General features: G+C 34.2%; 2 protein-coding genes across 2 annotated transcripts in view; both read right to left on the reverse strand.

The window, feature by feature from the left end:
• Positions 1-26258, reverse strand: part of LOC135153222 (uncharacterized) — a 1173865-nt gene that overhangs the window by 979024 nt on the left and 168583 nt on the right. The gene's annotated exons all lie outside the window — the stretch shown is intronic.
• LOC135153177 (dnaJ homolog subfamily C member 13-like) overlaps positions 19617-26258 on the reverse strand; it is a 58946-nt gene continuing 52304 nt past the window's right edge. The window contains exons 46-52 of the mRNA XM_064095401.1: positions 25551-25593; positions 24888-25058; positions 23846-24025; positions 23109-23249; positions 22519-22659; positions 22007-22106; positions 19617-21713 (exon numbers count right to left, since the gene is read on the reverse strand). Coding sequence (XP_063951471.1) covers positions 21616-21713; positions 22007-22106; positions 22519-22659; positions 23109-23249; positions 23846-24025; positions 24888-25058; positions 25551-25593 — 874 coding nt within the window. The 3' untranslated portion in view covers positions 19617-21615. The remainder of the gene's footprint in view (positions 21714-22006; positions 22107-22518; positions 22660-23108; positions 23250-23845; positions 24026-24887; positions 25059-25550; positions 25594-26258) is intronic.

A 26258-nucleotide genomic window follows, 5' to 3' on the forward strand; every position in this document is an offset into this window, starting at 1 on the left:
TAATTTCGTGTTAATGTTTGAACTTGAGATTGGGGGAGAGTGGGTGAGGGTGTGTGTGTGTGTGTGTTTGAGGGTGTGTGAGTGTGTGTGCGTGTGTGTGTGTGTGTGTGTGTGAGCGCATGTGAAGGTGTGTGTGTGTAGGAAGTGTGAGTATGATATATGGAGAAAGGATGGATCGAGAGAAATTCAAAAGATAGGGATCGGATTATTACAAGATCCACACACAACTTTATACACACTCACACATAACTCCTAACCGCGCGCACACACCTACAAAACACACACACCCTAAACCAATTTTTAATTTCATTGCGTACGCATCCGAGCTCAATACACACACAGATAAAAAGTGGAATTTAAAGCATAAATTTTGCGCTCGTGGGTGTGGGTGTGGAGCGTTGTGGCCCGGTGGATTAGTATCCGGACTTCGAAACAGAGGGTCATGGGTTCGAATCCCAGCCATGGCGTATTATCCGTCGGCAAGAAATTTATCCACATTGTGCTGCACAATGGGTACCCGGTAGGGTTTTTCCTTGAACGCTTTAGCGCTTATTAATATGGCGGCTCAGCTACAGCCGGGGTAATGATATGATACCAAGTATCAAAGCACAGTTGAGTATATGCACATAGTAACTGTGCTATATAAATGGACATATTATTATGATTATTATTATTATCATTCTTATTATTATTATCATTATTATTATTATTATTATATTTCAATATTCTCATTAGAGCTTTTCCTTGCTTAAAACAGGTTCAGTGACCCAATCAGATGTGTATAAGAGGCGATGGTGTGTGCTGTGCGAGTATGTGAGTAAACATTGGCTTAAATAGAAAACAAAATGTAGGAATTATCTTGAACCCGAAAATAGCCTCCCTACTGGGTTCTGATTCCCCTTCAGCACGTGAGACAACATTTTTTTTTCATCATACATTGAATAAATTATATTTAAAACATTATTGCGAGATTAAGTGCAAACAAGATAATGAACAACATAGTGGAGTTGAAAGCTTTGAAAACTTCTAATGTTCAAGATAGTGCAAACTTATATTTATTCATCAGTTGATTTTATGGCTATAATTATTACCAAGCTTACAACAAAAACAAACTTAAGTTAATGAAATCTTTGACCCTAGAGATGTACTTTATATTTGCTTACTAACCTACACGCATGGTTGCCCATTCATCATGCATGGTATTCACTCTCCATTAATGGAAGACTAATAATCGAATTTTAATTGGTTGTTATACCGTACCCTCTATATCCTCTAATCGTCATCCAAAAAAGGCAGTGGTTTAAATTGTGTAATATCTAGAAACCCTCCTACCATTGGCTTCTATTGTTTCAGTTATTAGAATAATCGTACCGCTTACTTTATATCGATTTTAGTTTGACATTAGGCGTCAAATCAGCAGACTTACATGTGACAAAACAAGTCAGGCATAGGGGATCAGAGTTAAAGAGGCTAATTTAGTTTAATGATTATTGGAAGAATATATCAGATTCTTTTAATAAAAGGTACAATCTGCCAGATATTCAACCAAATCTAAGGCCAACGAAAAAGTTGAAAATACAAAAACAATACAATTATTTTACAAAAAAATCATATTCTTTTCTTGAATCCATTGTCGGTTGGGGATCAGCGATCTTTATGTCATGGATGTAGATGAGTGATCGAAAGCTAAGAGGTGTGGCATGATAAAAAAATAAAGTCGGTTTATTTTCCTTTGGAAGTCAGCTTCGAGGATGCTCATTTCCCATGACAAGAATTCTCTTCGTCATTATCGGTCACATAACGAAGAAAACATGAAATGTGAATTAATATAGAAAATTTAAAAAGTATTCAGGAGTCAGGTTAAAAAAGTAATTTCATTGCAACCAACCAAATGACCGAACGAACATTGATTTAAATACAATTCAAACTATTTACAATTAAGATTTAGACCTACAGGGGAAAACACTTGACGAATTTTTTCCACATTTCATCATATATTATTTGACCCCTAGCTAGGTCTTTGTATGGGTTTTGTTTGAGAAATAGAATCATGAGAAAAGACCGGTCGACCCCCGTAGGCGGACGTATATATTTAGGGAAGAAGCATTTTTCCCAGCGTTTCGTTGGGCATTTCACACACGTACGCGTACGCCCGTCACGCAATTAGTCGTAAATTTGCAGGCGATCTTGAGATATAGAGAAATTTGTGATTAAAGATGGTGGACGGTGTTTGAAAGTGACAATTACTGTCACCTCCACTGTACCATTCAACAATCGAACTTTAAAAAGGTGGACGAGTGTAAAATTTTGACTGAAAATGGCGTGTTTAAGTGCGCACCCCGCAGGGCATTGGAGCGGAGGTATTACATAAAGCGACCGTGATAAACGAGTGTCAGAATAGTGTCTGTTTTACCGTTTCTAAGTACATATAGCGTTTATACGATTTAAAGATTTCAGACACGCACTCACAAGTGCTTTATGCAATTATCACCCTGATTGCAGAGCAAAACAAAACAATAAACAGGATAAATGATCAAGAAAATCTGAAAGGAAAATGAAATGATAAATTAGTCGACAGAATACGGAGAAAAGTGACCAATTCAGCAAACATTGGTTTGTTAAAATTAGTTTTCTTTTCAAAACAAAATAGAAGTTTTAATGAAGGGTTTGAATTTGATATGAAATCATAATCTTACATTAACAATGTTCACTAATGTACTTATGCAGTTTTTATAATGTTCTTGGGTTTTTCTTCTCTTTAGTCTCTGTGACCTCCCTCTACCCCCTCAATTTTCTCATTCTGTAATATATTTCTACTTCTATCCCCCCCCCCCCGCTCCCGCACTTTCCTTTCTCCTATCCATCTCTTTGTATTCATGAAATATAATCATTGATACCATTCAATCATTAAGCCAAAAATCCTATTTACTGTACTTGTAGCTATTGTTTTTTTTTTACTTTGTATAATTGTACATTAACCCTTTTAGCCCTGCTGCTGGTCAATATTGATATGTGCTTATACCAATAAATGAATAAATAATAAACAAATAAATAATATTACTCATGCATAAATAACTCGCACCCATGATCTTCATAGTGTTCAGCAGTATGAAAAACAGCTCCTTTATGAATTTTAAACACAAGATGTTCAGAGAAGGGATTTAGTTCACGTCACTATAAAGGAATCCAAAAAAGAAAGAGGAGGGAAAGGTCTTAGCGTTAACCACCCCTCCTGATAGAAGAGTCACCCAATTGACCCTCTAGCACAACCAAATGACGAAGCGTCACCCCCACTTAGCCCCAGGGCGTAACCGAGAATACCCCTCCGCTAGACCTAATTTCTGAAAATATTCTAAATCATCATCTTTCGTCCCATTTTTCTCGCTAATTTAAGTCCAGACGATTTATTTCACCCTTTATGCAGTCGTAACTAAGTGTATCAATATGTTTACAGTTACCAGGTACTCAACTATTCAGTAACTAATATTTGTTACCAATTATCGCTGAATGTACGTGAAAAACATTTTGCCCATGACTAATTATCAATTTGCTAGATGTGTCATCGCTCACAATTTAGAATTTACTTTAGTTGACGTCTTCGCATTTTGTGATCCCGTGTAACATTTTTTATCCGCTCTTGTTTCCAAACTTATGTTTTCGGACGTTAATTATCAATGGTCTTTTAATATATTTAAAGTTATCAAGCAGAATAAGTAGAGTTTATAATTAAAATTGGCAATATGTTCTTCGTTCATTGTGTTAGCTTCTCAAAATCATAACACATAACATCTAGAGTTGTAGGTTTCGAAGTATCTGAGGATCTGAAAATATATATACTTTCCCTTGCGTCCGAATATAAAGCCCAAGGGTTTTTTTTTTCTTCTTTCGTTTTGACCGTATCCGACCTTCAGGTACTTCAAGAAAAGTGATTTGGACACAGACCCTCAAATTCTTTAAGAAAAATATTAAATCCATCACTTAATTGGTTTAATGAGCCTTGATGCATGTATTGTTCTTATGTTACTTCCTACGTTCATTTAGATCGGACGTGAACGGCTAATAGTCTCGATGCGCCGAAAAGCCCGCGGGCGAAATATGAATAATGCCCACATGTAGAGAGAAAAATATTACTTTGACTACCCTCCAAATGTTCATGAACCCTTTCCCTCTTTCCTTTCTTTCTGATCTTCCATCTCTTGCACCATTTTCTTTGATATCTATTTACACGTTCCTCTACATCGCTTTAATTTTCTTGTCACAATTGGCGTTGCAAGTGGTTGTTTAATCCATCTTCGTTTTCGAACACTTTTCTTTTTGTTCTAAATCTTTTACTGTTTTTGCTTCCCATTTCTACATTTGTACTCGCCTGCTCACCATTTTCTTTCTCTTTCCTGTTTTCTCGTAGCACTACTGTAAGATACACTTAAAAATAAATCAGTCAAAATGGCTAGAAAATTGGGTCTGCTGGGTGCAACTGTTATTCTAGTCATATTTGACTATTCTTTGGTCGTATTTTACAAGAACAGACAAATTTCTGACTAGAATATTATGTCAGAAATGTGACTAGACACACCAGTTGCACCTAGCTGACTATACTGATCTAGTCAATTCTGACTGATTTGTAAATTTATATCGTTAAGCAAGAATTCTTAGCTTCTTTCCGAAGCTGCACTCGCACCGGATTATATTTTCTATGATTTGTTTTCGTGCCTCCTCACTGATGAGTCTTTATCATTAGATGACCGCACTCTTCCTTCACTCTTCAATTGCTTTCCGAACCGTTCCTGAGTAGCGCCCAAAGACATGCTCAATTCCCTTGGGGGCGCCCTGCAATTTGTCATTTTTAGCCATTCTGATTAATTTTCAGCGCGGTCCGTTTTCGTTTCGATATTGTTCAGAAATAATTTTGCGAGTGTCACTCAGTCAAGAAGGGGATGACGCAGTTAACGTCGAAAGTAATACTCTCCACCATCATTCAGTCTTTCACCAATCGTCCCGAGACTCCCCAAACATTCTCTTTTCCCAACGAAAATAAATGTTTAAGCGGTTTTTGGAGAGAAACTCGGGTTGAAAAGGGCTAACGAGTGGTGATAAGGTGCTGTCCTTAGTCCCGCCTGTTGATTGACGCGGTGGGATCAAAACTTTTCATCAGAGGGCACTGCCAAGGCGTAGATTGTTCGCCTTTAAGGCATCAGGAAGGACGATATGTGTGACCCTATAGAACTTTTGAGACTAATTGTCTTTCCCTAGTTCTTGATGTCGAACTTCTTGGGAAATTTCCTTTTTTACATTTCAAATTTTCCATTAACGCGATTGCTTAAATCCATTCCATATTGATTTTGCCGCATCCTCGGGCCAAATCATGGGCCAATGAAAATAAATATCCCCAGTTCATGATCCCTCTGCGATGTACAGACAAGTTCAATTATGTCCGTTTCATAATTTGCTCGGGATATGAAACTTATGTCTGCTTCGTTTCTTATCCTTTTTCATCAATAAGCAGCCAGCAGAGCAACAACAATAGCAATATGTGCAATGAAGTTGTGGAACTTCCAGAGATGTCGGAAAGGAAATTATAAGTTTATTCCCTTTACACACCTACAAGCATACAACCATTGCAATTCTAAATGGAAACTAAGTATGACTGAAGTATTTCATTCTTTGTGAGCTTGGTAAGAGCTCTGGCTACTTGACACACTGTCTACCTTTAGTCACTACTGAACCATCGCCTTCTTACAGATGGATAGGAGCTAGAGGCCGGAACCATGATTTTAAAGACACATCTTTACGCACACCCTCACATATCTTCAATCTAATCTCTCATAAAAAAATACACACACACCACCATACTGTGTGTCATTATGACTCTGCTAAACAATGTTTCCAACAATTGCTTTCGACGCATCCAACGCATCATAGACCACACACGTCGTTGACGTTGTACTCCGTCAGGCGATTGATTTCGCATGCAAAATTTCGCATGCAACATACAGAAATAGGCCTATATATATTTTTCAATTTCCATACATAATTCTATATCTTCACATAAATCATCATCACATAAATTTACAATTCAGCGGAAAACCCCACAGTCAATGATGAATATTTTTTTAGGAAAAATATTAATATTTAAAATAATATTGGATTGATATCTTTTATTACAAAGACGAATTAAAAATGATAAACCATCTTCTAATTAATTGAAATTTACAAGAGCATGCCCAATGTTAATAACATATTCTTCAAATTAACTACAAAGTTTACCTACCCCCACTTCTTCAAAAGAAAGGGAATAAAAAAAGGCAACAAAAGTGTCAATTTAACGGACGTCATTGTCATCTGTAATGAACCTCGATTACAAATCAACCAGCCCCTGATCTTCCCCAAGAATGGCCTCAAATAATGCGTAATATCTTTATATACCGAGTGTATCATAAAAAATAACATAAAAGTTTACTAGTTATTTTAAAATCATTAATGATTTGTAAATTACAAAATGTCATTACGGTAGAGTGTTTTGTTTTCCCGAATCATTTCATATAACTTTGCGTGATATATATCTTCACTTTATTGTGAGTGGGGGAAATTGTTTGAAAACTGTCTAGCCCGAGCTTACTTGGAAAATTCGACATCAATATGGTTTTTTATCCATCAATATAAGTTCTCCATTAACCCGAGCAGAATCAAGTTTTAAGATAAATATACGTTTTTAATGCATATATTCTTCTTATCGCCCCATTATGGTAAATCACTATCTTGTTACATACCCCTGATCCGATTTTGGCCGAATCAAACAAATAAAATACGATTCTGTTCGATGGTACACTTAAATTGGCCCTAATGATGCAGCTTTATTACACGGATTTCTATTACTTCTCACTAAGTCGAGTCTCATTAGATTATATTTCCACACCCCATAAAATCTCAATAAAATGTAGAATTACTTTTTAGAGAATGTAACATTGACTTGCGTCAAAATAATGATTCATTAAAAGCTGTCATTCTTTGAAGCATCAATGTTGGTATTTTTCCCATTGTATATGAAAGATTGTCTGTTAAAATTCGGTATAGTAACAAATGTGAAATGTACTTTTTGTATTGATAATGATGAAACAATTATGCATATATTTTGCGTTTGTACTCATTCTAATGTAATATGGTCGAGAATAGAATCATAGATATTTCAAAATACTCGAGGGGTGATCGTATTAACGAATGAAAACAAATTGTTTGGATTTTGTGGTACAAATAATAATGCTCTTAACTGTGTCATGATGATCGTAAGAAAAGAGATATATTTAGCCAAATTGAGAAAAGAGTTACCTTCACTTACCCCAATTATGTCGGCTTTAAAACTTTATTATGAAATGGAAAAATATATTTATGAAACAAATTTCAGAGCAAATAAGTTTAGAAAGAAAGCTGGCAATCTGTCACATTAACAAACATAATTATTACCAGTGTTTATGTCTTAGATAACTGTATCAGATCTCTTATTTTTCTTGCCGAATTTGCTTTGGCTGTGACACCTTATTGATTGTATAATAAGTCAGTTTGACTACATGTCTATGTATTATGAATTATGTATATACCATGTTTATTTACTGTTTGTCTGAAAAAATTGTAAATGTTTATACAGTGTAACTATGCTTTTTGAAAATAAAGAACCATGTGGAAGGGGAAAATGAAAAAAAATCCCATTATGTGACATAAACACGTTTAAATGAATAGCATGATGATGACAACATTTATGTGCTGACTTAAAATCAAGATTTCCTTAAATTATTATTTTTTTATATGAAATTGTAACTTTTACTTTGCATATCAAATTAGATTGTAAATTCAATCACGATGTTATGATATATTTTGTGATCGTGTCTCCCCCATAGCAAGAACACCGTCAGTTAACATCTTGAAATGTAATTTGATATTAATTAAATGGAAACATTTAGGTTTTCACAGAAAATGTAATTCTCTAATGTTCACTGTGGCTTCAAAGTGGTAACAATCCCGTTATGTTGTATCAAGTCATTACGATAGAGAGAAGGGATGATAAATATTTTTTGTTTTGTTGTGAAAAATTACCAGCATTTAATAGCCATTAGTTCGATTTTATAACGATCATTGCAATTAAAATGTTTATGTTCCTCAAAGGGTGAATAAAAGTGCGCAATTATAACAAATCGATGTTGGATAATTTCCTTATGTATGATGATAAAATAACGAACATTTGCAAATTGTTTATTAGATGATTTTGAATTGTTTTGGTGAAAACCCTTTTTTTCTGACTCACCCAGTATAGTCAGATATCAAACTTGGCAAGAGGCGATAGGGTGGTTTCAGAGATAGCATCATCGTCTTGGGTGAGACATCATCTAGTATAAAACTAACAGGTCTCTAGGGGCATGCATCTTCAACAGTTTCGACATTCTTTAAATGGGCTTCCAAACAACTAAGATCAGATGTTGTAAGATCACTTAAAGCGTCATTCTCTTGGTTTCTGCTGATTCTGTAAACGTCACAGGGATTTTTGACACTAACCTTTTCTACGGGACAAGCCTACTCTTCATTCCAACTTCAAATCGTTCAGAATATATGTATTATTTGGCAAATAAAAATAATTGATGGGGAGCAAATCATGCAAGACTATGGATGAAAGACACAACACAAAATTGGTAAGCCATCAAGAATGAGGAAGGTATTAAACCTGCCATATAATTGATGATATAATCGGAAATGCATCATTTTGATCATATCTAAAATCGTATTTGTTTTATCACCAATATAAAGGTACTTAGCAAATTACATTATATCAAATGATCACGAGTGGCACCACTGAAAAAAAAGAAAAATAGATAAGAAAGAAAAAATGAAAAAGGAGAGGTCTTGGTATAGTATAACTCTTTATCATACCACGATTAGTCAATTAAGAAAATATGACGTCACACTTCTTACCGCCTCCACCCCAGCCCTATCATAAAGTGCTCCCGCCCTGCCAATGATGATTTTTCTAATATCATTAAAAAGTTGTCTCAAAGGAAAGATACATATCAAAACAAATTCTGTGTATATGAACTCCACTCAAGCCAAGGAAAGGGATGATATGTTTTATTAGGAGATATAACACATGCGCCAATTATGAACAAAAATTCATAAGAGGGAAAGAAATAGAAAAAGCACACTCAGAGACAAAATTTAGGGTTTCTATAACATTATAGGATAAACCTTTAGCTTTTTAATGTCTTGAAAAGGGGCTTACAATAAACGGGATCATCAAATATGATGTCTCCATGAAAGTATACAGATTTCACCAGTAATATGATCTTTCCCAGCATGCAGGTGAGCGTTTATATATCTTTAACAATGCATGAACTCTTGTTAAAAGTCAGGTTATACCGAGCCAAAAGTACGCAAGACCGTTTTACTTGTCTCAGAAGGTCATGTAGCAAATTAATCAAGTCTTAGAATCTCTCCATGATTCAACAAGGGGAAGACGAGAGTATCTCAGTTCACAAACCTGATCGAGCCAGTGTGTAAGATTACCAAGTTTAAAAAACAACGTAAAAACTCTTCCCGAACTGGCTGAAGACACTTAAAATGACGTCATTTCTATTTTGCACATCATGAATATCATTTGGTCTGTGTCAATGCTTCTAAGAGAAAGATACCAAATACCTCTTCTTTAGAAATAACGGTTAGTTTTTGTTGCTAATCTCTAGTTAACGACTGCCTGTCAGTTGAAAACATGAAGCCAAATCGGTTAACAAATCTTTTTATTTCACCAAAATCTCAGGAAATTCATAAATTTGAAAGTTTAATCAACGTGATTATGGTTGAATTCAATTAATTTAATGTTCTTTAATTGGTCACAACTTTATCTGACGACAAATAGTTATTTCAGTGTTGAACTGTTTAGTTTTTCAAATATAAATTAAGCCAAATGTTTAAAATGTCTACAATATGCGTGACGTCGAAAGCTCTCCATACACTACTCTATCTTGAAGCGAAGGATGTACTGTTCTGATCTTTGCGATCACCTTGTTCATGTTCAATGAACTCGGATGTTCTTACGTCCGCCTACGCCTTTATCTATATCAAAGCCTCTTCCTCGTAATTAGCCATTTCTAAATTAACCGTGAAGCTCCAATTGTCCCACCAGCAGCTATCAAATTTCAAAATACGGAAGTATTAGTTTCACTCTTCCCCCTTCACGTAGAAAATATTCAAGTAATTTTATTTTCCTTAGCGCTAATGTATGTCTGTCTTCACGTCTCGTGTTGCGTGCGGCTAGGAGGACGTCCCATCGGACAACGCCCCGGGGGATGTACCCCTAGGCTTGAAGTAAGGTCTAAAAGTAGGACGAGCACCCAGGGAGAGAGGAGGGGGTTTCACTAAAGGAGTAAAATTCAGCGTGTGAGGTTCTTGATGCTCCCTTTCATGGTCTAGACTATTATCTCATGTCTTTGACCTCAGGTTTTCAAAGGCAACATGAAATTCTTTGATGCTTCCTTACCAAGTTATTTGGAGCTTTGTCACTATTTTTCATACCCTTATCATAGTCCTATATCACAATTCGATGTCTTTAATATTCGCAATGAACGAAAGTAATAAGGGGTAGTCCAAGTGGGAGTTTCCTAAAGATATAACGATCTTTTCGACAATATCCAACCTTGTTTAGTTGTAATTCGTCGTAAATAGAACAATGTCTGTGAATCATTAGCAGAGATGAACATGGGAAGGGTCTCATCAAGGCATGGAGATCAAACAAACGAGTTAAGAGGCTAGTATATCAAAACACTGACGTACTAGTGGGGTATACAGGAGGGACCCCCCCCCCCTCCACTATAGAAAAAATGAAATAGATTTAATGAATAAATTCAATAATATGACTAAATAAGTAAAAAAATGATTAAATCAAGAGTAAATTGATCAAATCAAATTCATAAATTAGCAATTAAATTAATAAGCAAATAAATGAATATATTTAACAAAACAGCAAGTTATAAAACAAAAATAAAATAAAACAACAATAAAGAATAATAGATAAATGAAATAAAAATGAAAATAAAATTTGTTATCAGCCACTCAAATGCAATGATTTCAGTCGCTTTTAACAGCTATCGTAATTTTCCAAAGTGCATTCTGATGATGGGTGTACCACAAGGTTAATATATCACCCTCAGTGTATACTTAGATAGCCGTGTAAAATATTTCAGTTCTTATTTCTTAAATAAAGGCATAAACATAGGCCTATTCTTCATTTTTTTCACCACTAAGCAAAACTTATTAAGAACTTTGCTGAGAAGGAAATTATTACTGCATCCTTCTCCATAAAGCTCGCAACTATCACCCTTTTTATCATCACTCCCATTGCAATGGTTATACCATAATAAACTTACTGCCTTTGGAAGAAGGAATCACAAAGTTTCAAAAGAAAATGTGTTAATATAATACTGTCCACGAGAGCGATTTGGGTTTATCATAACCACCATTCTTGTAGGGTTCGTCGCTAATTAACTATCTCAAACAAATTTTAACCAGATAAAAATTGGTTGCTGGTGCATATTTTCAAATTTAGGTTTACATAAATCTATGATAAGTAGAATTAGAGTGAATTCATCGCCAATTGTAATTGTTGGATCCTCCATTTTGTTACGTCATCAATCCAGGTGACTTTCCTTTACTGTATGGCATATTATAGAAGGGGGGTCGCAAAGCCTATCTTTATGATAGGAAAGCCTTCGAATGTGACTTGATTGCCTCCTAATGATGTCGTTTTAATCACCCTCGTGAGAGGATGATAACGTGTTGAGTCTAATGGCGCGCAGACCATTAAGTAAGCTATTGCTCGTAATGAGTTGGCTTAATGACCGCCCAAGAAAAGCCAATATCACCTCCCTATACCACTATTAAGCTCCTGACCCAAAGCAGAGAAGCTAACCCCTTAACACATGAGATAAACATTCGAAAAATGCATTCGGATTGCTGATTTCTTTTTTCAAATTAGAAAATTCTGATAACAAGACACCAGATGACGACTTTTCAAAAATTCAAACACAAAGAAGGGGAGAATAATTCAAATTAAAATAAGTTGTTGTGGTACATCATGTACAGTCATTTATCAAAATAAAAATTTTGTCAGTTCATATGTATTTATGAGAGAGTGAGAAAGAAAATGCTATTTCTATAGTTAAGAAATAAAAGTGGTCCAATAATTGACCATCGGGAAGTAATGCCACAATGTATAGAGAAAGCTGATAAATTAACAAGCAAATAATACCAATAGATTTACTAAACCTTGATCCTTGTTCGCAATATAAGTGTTATACTTATATCGAAAAAATAATATTCAAAATTATCAAAATTGTGCTATATTCTTTATCATCTCTTTTCTTCACCAATAGAAATAGTTTACCACAGGCTCGTTTCATAATCCACTCAGGTGACTGAGAATGTAAATTGTAATGAGGAATAGAGGGGCTGAGAGGTAAGAATGGATTGAATGAGGGAGGAGACGGAGATCAAACAAAAAAGGAAGGAAGGAAGGAAGAGAGAAAGAAAGAAAGAAAGAAAGAAGAGAGAAAGAAAGAAAGAAAGAAAGAAAGGAAGGAAGGAAAGAAGGAAGGAAAGAAAGAAAGAAAGAAAGAAAGAACTGAGAAAGAAAGAAAAAAAGAAAGAAAGAAAGAAAGAAAAAAAGAAAGAAAAAAAGAAAGAAAGAAAGAAAGAAAGAAAAAAGGAAAGAAAAATAAATAAACAAAGAATGAATGAATGAGAGAAAGAAAGAAAGAAAAAAAAACATGACCATAAACATTTCCCAAAAAAACATGATTTTTGTCTTGGTGTTGCCCCTTTAAAGCTGCAGAAGTTTATTCCTGATAAACTTGATGGTGATGTACCTAATGAGGCTGAGACCATTAGGTAAGATATAACTGGTAATGAAGTCAGCCTACCAACGCCTTGACATATACCTCCCACATCAAGCGTGGATTCTTAGATGATTCCCACACCCTTTGTCTTAGGCTTTAATTAAGAAGAAAATGTTGGTGGTGACCTTTTGAGGCACACTTCTTTATCTCACACCCATTTTCTATCGTTTTCCGTGCTTCCGCACCCCCACCCGCTATCCAACTCTCATTCAATCTTTCCTTGTAAATTTACCCGTTCTCTCTCGTACCCTCCCCACCCTTCATAAGTTTTTTCCCTTACCTTACTCCTTTCCCCACTTATCAAAAAAAAATTGGTCATCGTTAAACCCCTTTTTCCGTTCCTTTATTCCCCATTTAGGCACTATTCTCTGCCTTGCTGTTCTTTATATACCATTATATTTTGATATTTTTTAAAACTTTCTATCAGATTATGTGTGCTTTAACCATCTTATTTCATTACTACTTTCTTTAGACCTCATAATAGAGATGTCATTGGGAAGAGGTAAAAATATATCTTTGAATGCTGGCATTAGTGTTGATTCTTGCAACAACACTTTTGTCATTGAGCGAGGTAATTAATTTACAATTCTGTAAAAATAAATGATGAAAAATTAATTTTTCATATTTACATCACATATGAAAGTATTCAATTGAAAAAAAATAACCCAATACAATTTTCATAATTAATATCAATACGGTTTTGATAATATGGATGACCAGTGGCTTCCAACATAAAAAAGTATGGTTTTACTTGAATAGGCCTACTATTTCAAACAAGGTGGTTCATGAACCACTAGTCTCACCTGATTTCACGATCAACAAGTGGAACGCCTCTGGCAGTCTCGCCTGCGTTACGCGATTTGATAAACCAGCAGTGCTGACTTTGAAAAAGACTATTAAATAATTATTCATAAAAGAAAACACTCATATGATAATAAAATACTATGTCCATTTACCCAACATGACCTTTGACCATGATCATGTGACCTCAGACATGTGCAAACAACTCGATTACCCTTACGTCTATGTTTCATGAACTACATGTACAGTGCGTCCCAGAAAAAACGAAACCGAGATTTAGCGATGATTTATCATAACTTAATCACAAATACAATAGACAAATGACCTACCATTGTAAAGCTTAGAATCTCCTCTTTCATCTGAAATTACTTAGATTATTTCTCATTCACGCATGAGTGAGCAAAAACAATTTGAAGAGGGGATACCAAGAAGTCATTTGGCGGGGGGTATCTGGGTTTCAAAACGAAAACCACATTTCTAAAAAGTTCAATATCTACTCTTTAATTTGATACCTCAATTACAGAAAATGGTCAAGAAATTAGAAAGTTCTGGTGATTTGAAAGAAGGCTTGAATTTCAATAATTTCATAAAATGAAGAGGTTTTACAGGCTAGCGTTCAAACTCACTCGACACTCCGTTTTGTTGACGATCAGCCATGCATGAAGTCTTTTGTTAACCATGCGATAGCTTCTGTGGGAAACCGGTGAAAACACGTTTATTTAATGAAATTATGGAAATACAAGCATTGTTTCGAGGGAACGTAACTTTTTTACTTCTTGACCATTTTTTGTGATTAAGGTATCAAATTAAAGAGCAGATATTGAACTTTTTAGGCATGTGATTTTCTTTTTAAAATTCAGATACCCCCAGCCAAATGAGTTTTTGGTATCCTTTCTTCAAATTGTTTTTGCTCACTCATGCGTGAATGAGGAATAATCTAAGTAATATCAGATGAAAGAGGAGATTCTAAGCTTTACATTGGTAGGTCATTTGTCTATTGTATTTGTGATTAAGTTATGATAAATCATCGCTAAATCTCGGTTTCGTTTTTTCTGGGACGCACTGTATAGATCCATAAACTTTTTAAGTTATGATGCCAATTCAACAAATACCCCAACACGGCCAAAGTTCATTGACCCTAAATTACCTTTGATTTTGGTCATGTGACCTGAAACAAGCACAAGATTTTCAGGGATACATGGTTACTCTTATGTCCCAAGTTTCCATGAACTAGATTTATAAACTTTTAAAGTTATGATGACAATTCCACAAATACCCCAAACATTATCAACGTTCGTTGACCCTAAATGACCTTTGACCTTGGTCATGTGACCTGAAAATCGCACAGGATGTTCAGGGATACATAATTGCTCTTATGCCTAAGTTTCATCAACTAGATCCATAAAATTTCAGAGTTATGATGACGATTCAACAATTACCCCCAACATGGTCAAAGATCATTGACCCTAAATGACCTTTGACCTTGGTCATGTGACCTGAATCTCAGGAAGGATGTTCAGTAATACTTGATTACCCTTATGTCCAAGTTTCAGGAACTAGGTCCATATACTTTCTAAGTTATGATGACATTTCAAAAACTTAACCTTGGTTAAGATTTCAATATTGACGACGCCTCCGCCGCCGTCGCCGTCGGAAAAGCGGCGCCTATAGTCTCGCTCTGCTATGCAGGCGAGACAATAAAACATGCAAAATCACCATTTTACTTCAAGATGGCCTTTGAGATAAGCTTTGTAGGTATGGATGTAACATTACCTAATTTTAAAGTTCAAACAAAATTTATATAAAATAAAGAAACAGGACATGTTTAATCATTTTACCTTTTGACCCCTAGATGACCTTTGACCTCACCATCATCAATCACCACAAATGTAGTGTTACGCAAGGATTATTTGTGACACGTTTGAACTCAATTGATGCATAAATAAAGAAATGAGAGCAAGTAAAACAAATTAACATTTTTGTATCAGACCAACACGAAAAGGGATTACTAGGTCTCTGCCAAACTTTGTTTGGGTGAGACAAAAATCTGTTCAGGTGAGACAAAAAGGTTATTACTTACAGAATGAAAACACAAATTTTTTCATTTTATAGTCATAGCCTGCCAGGTATTTATTTTCATAATATACATTTCATAAATGTCTTTTAAACAATTTGTTACAGGCTATACAGAGCATGTATGAATCACATCTTTATACTTCTTTATCATAATTTGTTTGCCATATCAAAGTTAGCCTACACAAAACACATAAAACAATGATAACACCTTAATTCGTATAAACATAAGAATAGAATTTACACAAAGAAGTGATCACATCAGTCGATAGAATTCAACGTCTACTAAAATATATTTCTATTGATTTTACATTTTTGGACAATCTCATTATCATAACATTAGTACACATGTACTATGATCATTATACATTTGGAATTTCATTTACATAAAATTATATATCACATAGATATTTAAAATGAGAAATTAAACATATACTGTTTACTTGACGCAACTGTTTACTAAACAAGTATCACCAGGCATATCCTAATAGACATAAAAATCAATTCCCATACATAACTGTATATCGTGTACGATAAAATAAAATTCAGTCACTTTCTAGGAATGAAGATCACATACACATTGTTTAAATTCTCACCCTTCTCTTTATCTTCATAAGAAAGAAACTCAATTGAATTACATTTAGCCAACTTTTTTACAAGCTCATCAATTCCAGAATATAATTTTGAATCATAAATAAACACGAAAGTTATATTATTTCAAACTCTTCAGGTGAAATAATATTTTGAAACAGATTTTTAAAAAATACCTCTCAGTATTTGTCAGTATCCCAGTTTTTCTGTCAAAGATGTAACTAAAAAACAAAACACCTATGACACTTAGAAAATGAGGAACCTGAACATTAAAAAAAAATAAAAATAGATGAATATTAAAACAATGATGAACACAATAGGCAAAAAAACTTTCTATCATATCCCTTTCAAAAAGTGATTATTTTTGTATAAGGGGGTGTAAATTAATCAGTCACAAAGAAAATATATAAACCCTTCCATTGTGTTTTCGAACATGTTAAAAATGTCACATGGGCAATATGTATACAAGTATAAATATTCTTCACATTGCATTACACCACAAACACATTAACATTGCTGTAAACACAAAAACATATACTTCATATAATGTAAGCCATTGTACAAGCATAATCCACTTATTTGCTGGAGTTTGTTTGTGATCTCTCGTAACATTCCTTGTGGCTAATTTTGTCATTAAATGAGATAAAGGAAATAAATGTACAATGGGCATTTCTTCTGGAGGTCAATCGCTGGTCATTGATCATTCTTAATCTAACCCTCTAAGATAGGTATTTACTTACAAAATAGCATTCCAGTTAACTTTAAAGCTTCAATGGAATTCACGTTTTTTATTGTGACATGCATTATCAAGCCACGCCTCTATCCTTTCACGTACTATGTTTCCATGATTAATGTTAATTCACAATATGTTACAAATTTGTGATTGACCATTCAGAATGCAATCAATTGAAATAAACAATGTTAGGGGAAAGGCAATCATACATTGATCATAGCAATCAATGCAATTGAAAGTACATTTCATTTTCTTGATAAGTAAAATGTCACATACATGTAATACATATAACATGATCAATAAAGTCTATATAGCACAAAGGCAATCAGTAGTACTAGTAGTAACATATAGAAACTTATTTGAGAAAACAGAAACATAAATAGGCACTAAATTTAAAGCCACATAGAAGAAGCAACAAACTAAAAGATAATCTTTTATATAAAAAATGAAAATATGAGGATGGAATGAACTCATATGATGGCAAATTAGGCAAATTGCATAAATAATCTATCAATATTACCTTACCTGCTAACAAAGCTGTCTTTTTTAGTATGTTAAAATTTAGTATGAAGTCTATTTCCCATATTGTAAAATCTGGTTAAGGTTCAACTGTGGCCAAAGTCTGAGATAAAATTATGCATGCTAATGCTGTGTTAATAATATCAAAACTATATCAACACTGTTAGTGGGCTCTTTTTTGTTCATGATTTGGTGGTACAGAAAAGTATTGGATTCATTATTTAATACCAATTGTTTGCAATTTGAATGCAAAATGCATGCTAAAATAAACATCTACTGCAGTTATTCTGTAATAGAGAAATTTAATAAACATGAAAAGACAGTATTTTCCATGGTACCTTCAGTCAAAGATACTACAAGGGGAAGATCGGACACTTTTTTTTGAAATGCTCAATAAATGCCCACTAGCATTGTGTAAGTCAACCTTCACACATCGGCACGCTTCTGTGTATAAAAAAATATGGGGAAAATGAGAGAAGGGATTTTGGAGAGGGCACAAGGGCGGCGCATGGGAATAATTTCACGTCTAATTACCAGGAACATCCACAATATATCTATCTCTAATTTCCTAGAAAAAAATTGACGAAAAAATTTCTAAAATGTAAAAATCGTCTATTCCTTCACCACTCCACCATTTCTCTCATGTTTTGTACACAAACATTTCGCGATACGCAAAGGTAGAAAAAGGTTTTTGCTTACTCAACGCTGTAGGGCGCTCTTCCTGAGCATTTCATTACGCGGTATATGTACTGTCCGATCTTCCCCTTGTAGTATCTTTGATTCAGTTATTTAACCATTATAAGGCAAAGAAGAGTACCATTACACACATCAAAAAAACATTACAGGGCCCCATAACATGAAGTTAGCAATTGATCATTGTGCTGAATTCTATTGATTGTATTGATTATTTTGTGTATGATCAATCACAAAAATTAGCCCCCAGATCAGTCGCTAGGCTTTATTTAAACGGGACCATGCAGAAGATATCTTTGACAAATATTGTACTTGTGTGACATCTTTGGTAACTCATTTATAGATGGTAAAGAAAACTTCATCTTCAAAGAGATCCACTCGCATTACATTGTGATATGTCAGCAACACCTTAGCTACCTACATCCGATGTTGACCATTTCTGATAGCTCAATCAAATTTTATTTATAAAATCATCAAATTATTTTAATGGACATGTATGAGAATGTTTATACTAAAGGATGAAATGTATCACTAGGACAAAACTGGTCATAAAATACATTAAGATCACCACAGGTGGTCTTTACACTATGTGGTAAGTTAGGTGTAATCAAATTGTTGTAATACTTCAACTATCTTAACAGCCCAAATTCACAAAGGTGGTTTTGAAAACCACCGGTTGAACCCATGGTTTATGCAGATTTTCTGTATAAAAATTACGCTTTATTTGTCGCGTATACTGAAAAGTGTCCAATGCTGATGTGCGCTTTAGTCACAGTGTACCATATTTACGCCTGTTGCCATGGTTAAGTACGCTATTTTATTATGAGTTCACTGTTTTGAATTAATGATCCCACTCTTAATACAGTGGACTCATGAATAAAATAAGCGTAATTTATACAGAAAATCTGCATAAACCATGGGTTTACAAAACCACCTTTGTGAATTCGGGCCATTTTGTTTGCTAAAGGAACCAAATGGTCTTTGTAATTAACTGATAAACAAAATTAGAACTCAAAAAGGTTATGATAATATACATAAAGTCTATTGAAGGAATGACACGATAGCCATTTCTAATACTATTATCAGCATGGGATGCATCTGACATAAGAAATCAAAAACATCCATCCCCCCCAAAAAAAAAAAATGAATGCCTTCCTAAATGTTATCATAATATATCATCATTTATGCATTTACACATATGCTTTTCTTTCTATATATATATGTAGGCTTTAACTTATTTCTCTCTTAAGATAAACTTTTATGTACATTTTCTTTTTTTTACTAAAAATAAAACATCTGCATTGAAAGGATAATGGTATATCTTTACTGCATATTTATGGAAAGTTTCTGTTTCCTTCCTATAAAGGAATAGGAGAGAACAGAGAGAATTTGAAGATCCCTATGTATGGGGAAGAGTGCAAAAAAAATATTTGCAAATATTTGAGTCATTGCAAATTTAGGTTTTTTCTTTTATTGTACTTCTTATCATTCCCTTTTCATATCAAGTTCCATGTTTTACCTAAATTGATTAACAACCCAAATTCCACATGTTGTAGTTTGACTCAATAGACTCTGGTACCTATAAATAAACACAGACATAAATATCTCTACATAGCAAACCATTGTTTATCCATGCAGTTTGATTCTGCAAATAAGAGAAATAAATTGACAACAGAATGAAATTCCTTGTATTTTCTATTACTATTGGCATTCAGGTTTATCACATATTGCTTAAATAATGTAACATAACATAAAGTTCATTAGCGAATGTTGTAAATCAAGTCATATGTAATATTGTCTAAATCAATCTTACATTATTTACTCTGCCTCTAAACAAATAACAAGACAATACAAAGATGAAAACTGTTTTGGCACCCATGTCCAAATGATATATCAATTAGACAACACCCAAACTGTTGTCGGTAACATAATCATAAAAACAAGCCATGTCCTTTTTGTGATTCAAACAAAATTAAAGAGTAAATTCACCTTTCTCATTGAACTATGGAAATAAGAAATAACAGGTAATAAACAATGCATTGTCATCACTTATTGAACATATCATTGCACAATATTCAATAACTGCACATTTCCAGTCCATGTGTAATACAGTAGTCTTTCCCGTGGAAGAGAGTCAACATCATGTTTTACATTAGAAATAAATTTATTGCCTTGGAAACAGTAAAGTTAACTTTCATAGGGATAATTATCAAAGCTCATACCAATGACTGGAATAAAAGCAAACTTTTTCTTCAGAAAAGGGTAATCTTAAGACGTAATTTGGATACTTTGGATAAGTCAAAATAAACAGAAAACACAATAAGATAAACCCTTCATAACTTAGAAGCTTCAAAATGCAATTTCACCAATGAGAATGCTGAGAAAAAAGCCTGAAAAACTTTGTTTGCAAATAACTTCAATACGACACAATGCCTTTTTTATTTCTTCATAAGTATACAATGACGGCTAGCTGAGCATTTACAAAGATGAGTTCAAAGTAAATTAATAGTACACAATTGACTGTTGACATGGAATAAACATACAGGAATGTGAAAAATGAATTTGATTATTCAAGGCTTGATGTATCTATCGCAAAACACTTAATATGGACTTCATGAATTCATCACATAAAGCCCATGTGTTTGAATAATTACAAATTGGAAGAATTCGGGAATTTTAAGAGATTGAAGGTCTTCCCTTCTGTGTAGCATTTCTATTGTAAAATGTGAATAGGAGCTTCATAAAGATGGGTTTATGTTATGACTATTTAAATCATTCAGTGAGGACTTCTCTTAATGGAAATTGAGTACATAAATTCATAATATACATGAGACGAATTACTCACGGGATGAAATTTAGAGTAACAACAAAGACATAACTGCAGCCTACACGTAGATTATAGGCTAGAGGACAAGGAGCATGTTCTCCAAATGTGATGATTATAATTGAGTTGTAACAATGAGGGCAGATACAGCAACCATCTTGATATTTCCTGCTTTGCTATAACTGGGTTTCTCTGCTTCGAAATATGAAGACTATAAAATGCTGTGTGATGCATAAAGAATCACATCGTCATTGTTAGCAATCACCCTTGACTCATTCTCTTGTGAATCTATTGATATAAAGAATGTTATCACTTCTCACTTCTCTAAGTCACCATCCTGATGAAGATAGCAAGGATAAGATCAAACACCATTCTGCATTGACATCCTGAACTCCCATCTCTGATCATCTGGACCACGCCCTGATCCCTGCATGTTCCTCTGATACTACTATGACCTACTTGATCTGATTATCATGGGTGGTATCTACTGGGGGAGGGGCGGTTGAGACAGTGGATGTTGTTCCCTGTGTTAGGTAACCCGCTACTCCAGGACCTGTAAGAGAACAAAATGAATGACATGGTGAGTGCTGATGCTCATTTTACTGTCCAAAACACTATCATTTGAAATACATCATAAAAGTATATTTTAACCACAATTTAAGTTTGAATTTTCAGAAAATAAAATGTCCATCAAAATCAATAAGAAACATGTTGGCTTTTCAGACTACATTTTCTCATCACTAAGTCACATAAAGCCATATGAAAAACCTCCACGATAATTGCAATATCTCAGAATTACATTAACATCTACAGAAAGATGAGTATCGTTACACAGCATCATCTTACCTGTTAGGTAGCCAGATACTTGGTTATCACTCAAGAATAGATCATGCCTTTGTTCTTTGTAAGTAGCCCAAACTGATGATTTATCAAGTAGAGTATTTATCTGGTAAAAAAAAGAATGACACAAATCTTATCAAATCAATGCAAAATTGTCCTAATGATATTAAAGATGTTTGCAGGTGATCATTCTGTGCATTTGAATGATTTATTATCAGACAACATTACATCATTATCGTCATCATCATCAACATCATCATCATCATTATAATCACCACTACCATTGTCATGTATATTATCATCACTATCATAATTATTTTCAACATCATCTTTATCATCATCACTGTCATCATCATTACCATCACAACCATCATTATCACAGCCATCATAGTTGTCATCATTATCATCATCGTCATTATCATCACAGTCATCATCGTCATCACCATCATCATCATCATTATCATCATCGTCGTAATCATCATCATCATCACCACTACTACCAGATCCATCCATCTTACCCTTTCTCCATGTTCCAAGCACAGTGCCATCGACTTGAGAGATTTAACAATTTGGGCTTTAGTTGCTGCAGCATTCTCTATGTTGTTCAAATTATCCTCAAGAAGGCTCAATAAGTACGGAATTAGGCCACAGCTCAACGCCTGGATGAAAGGTTGAAATATGTCAACTATGCAAATTTCATTCAGATTTAAGCAAAAACATCCTTATAATGCATACATAAATCTTTACAAAGAGACATCAAAAAATCTTATTCACAGGAGTCAAAATAAGTATAGGTTAAATACATGTAATGATATATCTGATTATTATTTCAAAAGAGTGGAGTAAAATGTCAATATCAGAGGTGCTTACAAACAACCATTTCAAGAAAATCTTACTGAAATTTGAAAAATACTTTACTTCAATTCTTCTAGGCCTAGCTGAGTAAAGAAGCCCTGTGTTCTGTTTCCTGATACTTTTCATTGATGAAGAATCCTCAATATCTCTGAAAAATGTGCTGTTGCCCAATTACATGGCATGATTTCAGTAGCTTATTACAGCTTCTTTCAACTTAATATTGATAACAGGTTTTGTGAAAGAGGTTCCTCACCTGTTCAACAAGCTCTGGATGGTTCTTTTGAAACATCCTATGAAGGAGTTCACAAGCCAAGGCAGTGGTATCTGTTCTGAGTTTCATAGCCGTTAGGATGGGACCAACACAGTCTATCTGGGCAAGACTTCGAACACAATTCTGGAAGCAAAAATCAATATAAAAATGTAATGGTTATCAAAATATTGTGAGTAGCTGTTTTAGTATTCCTACATTTAAATTCAATTGTACCTTGCAATGTTTTGAATGAACATTCAGCTTCATTTTACAATATACTAGAATGTCTTCAAATTACTTTTTTTCTCTGTCATGATATTTTTCTGCCTTGCTTTCTAGTTCTCTTTGTGTCTAGATTATTGCTATATCTTACTAACATGTACATGTATATAACTTACATAATTGCAATGCCTGCTTTGTTTTTACAGGCAAATTTTAAGTGAAAGAAAAATAAATCCATATAATTCAGCAGGAATATCCATATCCAGTCATTTTTTTCCTCAACATTTCAAACAGCATCATATTTATGACATTCTTTCAGTTAGTTATCTTTCGATAAATTTACACTAATCTACCTACCAATCTATTTATTTATTCATCCAACATGCAATCATGTATCTAACTAATTAATAAGCCATCTAGTATCTACAAATGTCCTATTATTTATTAATCTCTAAATCTACCCTACTTTTCACAAATCTATTCTTCTACCATGTAAAACTAGATGATTTGATACTCACATCACTGTTTGATATACTGTGTATGACCATCAGACCACACTTTGGAATGGCATCATTCTTACTCCGGAGGCATTTAGTAATGACAGGTAGATGACCAAGCTGAGGCATCTGATCTGCCATAACAGGCTGGGCAGTGAAGAAACACACTACACCAGTCGTAACCATCTCCAAAGTATCACCCTGAAATGTCAAAGGTTAACAGAGGGCAAAGGTCAAAGTTGTAAAATTAAATGAAGAATTGGTGCTTAGGCACTGTGGGGGGGGGGTAGAGAGGAGGTAGATTGTCAAGCTGAGCCAACTGGTTTGCTATGGTAGACTAGGCAATGAAAATATACTACCAGTCGTAAGCATCTCCTTTATGTTATCCTAGGTCAAAGGTCAAAAGAGGGCACATGTCAGCATGAAATCACATGAAATTAATATAATGTGAGTCAGCAGGAGAGGAAGAGAGCAAGCAAATATTTAAGTATGAAATTCTGCAGGTGACGGAATTACACTTAAAGCATCAAAATCTCTATAATATCACCCTACACGTCATATGTCAAAAGTATTTAAAATCCTATCTGTTTTCTTCTTACTTTTGTTGAATATTTCAAGGTAATTTGATCTGTCCATACACCTACAAAAGCAAACATTATTTTTTTCTGTAATTCTTTCCCCATCCCTCTACGCCTCAGAATAGTTTACTAGATAGATGACGCATCATGAATGCTGTGTTTATTATCATATGTCAACGCTTTGAAGTCATAGCCATAAAATTACTTCAATTGTAGCATACGGATAGTTGCCATATTCACTAATGCTTAAACATCCATCTTCATTAAAACACGCTTCTATTTCCATAAATAAGTACACAGCAGTCTGTGTTCCACTACCTAACCTATAAAGCATTGGTATGACAGGGAAGAAAAGAAATGCTTGAGACCATTGAAATCAACAGTCTCACTGAGCCAAGGCAATACTAGCATCTGATAAGGTACAAACAAATACTTTATAAAATCAACACTGTTAATACTACCATCTTTAAGACTACAGTGCTTACATCAGGCTTTGCCATGCCAACTAGCTCAGTGAACTTCTCCAGGAGTTCTACCAAGAATTCCTTTGGTTTCCTCAACACCCACGATGGTTGAGATATAAAGAGACGAAGGTAGACACCACCGATCACTACCTCATCCGTGATCTGACTGGAAATAGAGAAGTCCTCTGGGAGCTGAAAAAAAATAGATTCCATTGACAATAATGTTAAGATATAAAAAAAAATGTCATTTAAATTCATGTTTCACAATGATAGGGTACTTCTGAACCCAATTTCAGTAATAAAAACAAGTCAATGTAAAGAAAGAATGACATATTCCTTTATTTACAATGGCAGTATTGTAGGCAGAACTAAACAGTACTGCCTACAACAATATACAGTGGTAATAATGTCCCATTTGTTTGACCATTGAAATTTAACCACAGATTAGAAAGCAATACCATACACAACATTTAAAAGCATCACTTCTAATATAAAAGCAACAAAGTAAAAGGTTTACAAGAATAGTTCCACAAAAAATGTATTGTATCAAACAGAATTATTTTCTGAAAATTTAACTTTTCATATTTACAAACATGTGAATTTGGTTTGAAAAGAGATCTTTATTTCATTTGATACCTGGTACAAAAAGGTCTATCAAAACAGATATTGAGAGTACTTTCTCACCTTCCAAGTGACATCTGGGTTGTCTTTCTGCTCCTTATAATGCCTGGAACAAGAAGAAAAAAACAGCATTATGACATAACTTTGGATATTGTGCATACATGGAAGGAGAACACCTTTCATTTTCTATAAAGTTTACCTGAATAACCCATAGAACTTGGCCACATATCACAAATGTCTATAGAGCCTAGATAATTTTTCTTTGTGAGCCTTAAACTATCAGGATTTTCCAGGAATAAGGATTTTTCTCTTAGAATGTAGAAAATCAGGAATGTTGGGGGCGTCGTGGTATAGTGGTTATGACTCTCGTCTTTCAATCTTGAGGGACATGGGTTTGATTCCCAGCAATAGCGTGTTTTCCTTCAGCAAAAAATTTATCAACATTGTGCTGCACTTAACCTATGTGAAGTGAATTGGTACCCGCTAGGAAGAAATTCCTCAAATGCAAGAGCGCCTGTATGCAGCACTGCTATAGCTGGGGAAATAATGATCATAGCATTGTAATGCGCAGTTGAGTATATACATATAGTAAATTATGCAATATAAATGTACAATTAATATTATTATTATTATTACGTCATACCTAACAGAAATGAGCAGTAGATCACCTTCAATGAGCATGATCTTACCAAAGCAGTGATGCAATATGAACCATACACAACTGGAATGTAAGTGCAACCTTTAATAAGACTTTATTCATTGTGAAACAAT

The sequence above is a fragment of the Lytechinus pictus genome, chromosome 1, assembly GCF_037042905.1.
Source record: "Lytechinus pictus isolate F3 Inbred chromosome 1, Lp3.0, whole genome shotgun sequence".
NCBI lineage: Eukaryota > Metazoa > Echinodermata > Echinoidea > Temnopleuroida > Toxopneustidae > Lytechinus > Lytechinus pictus.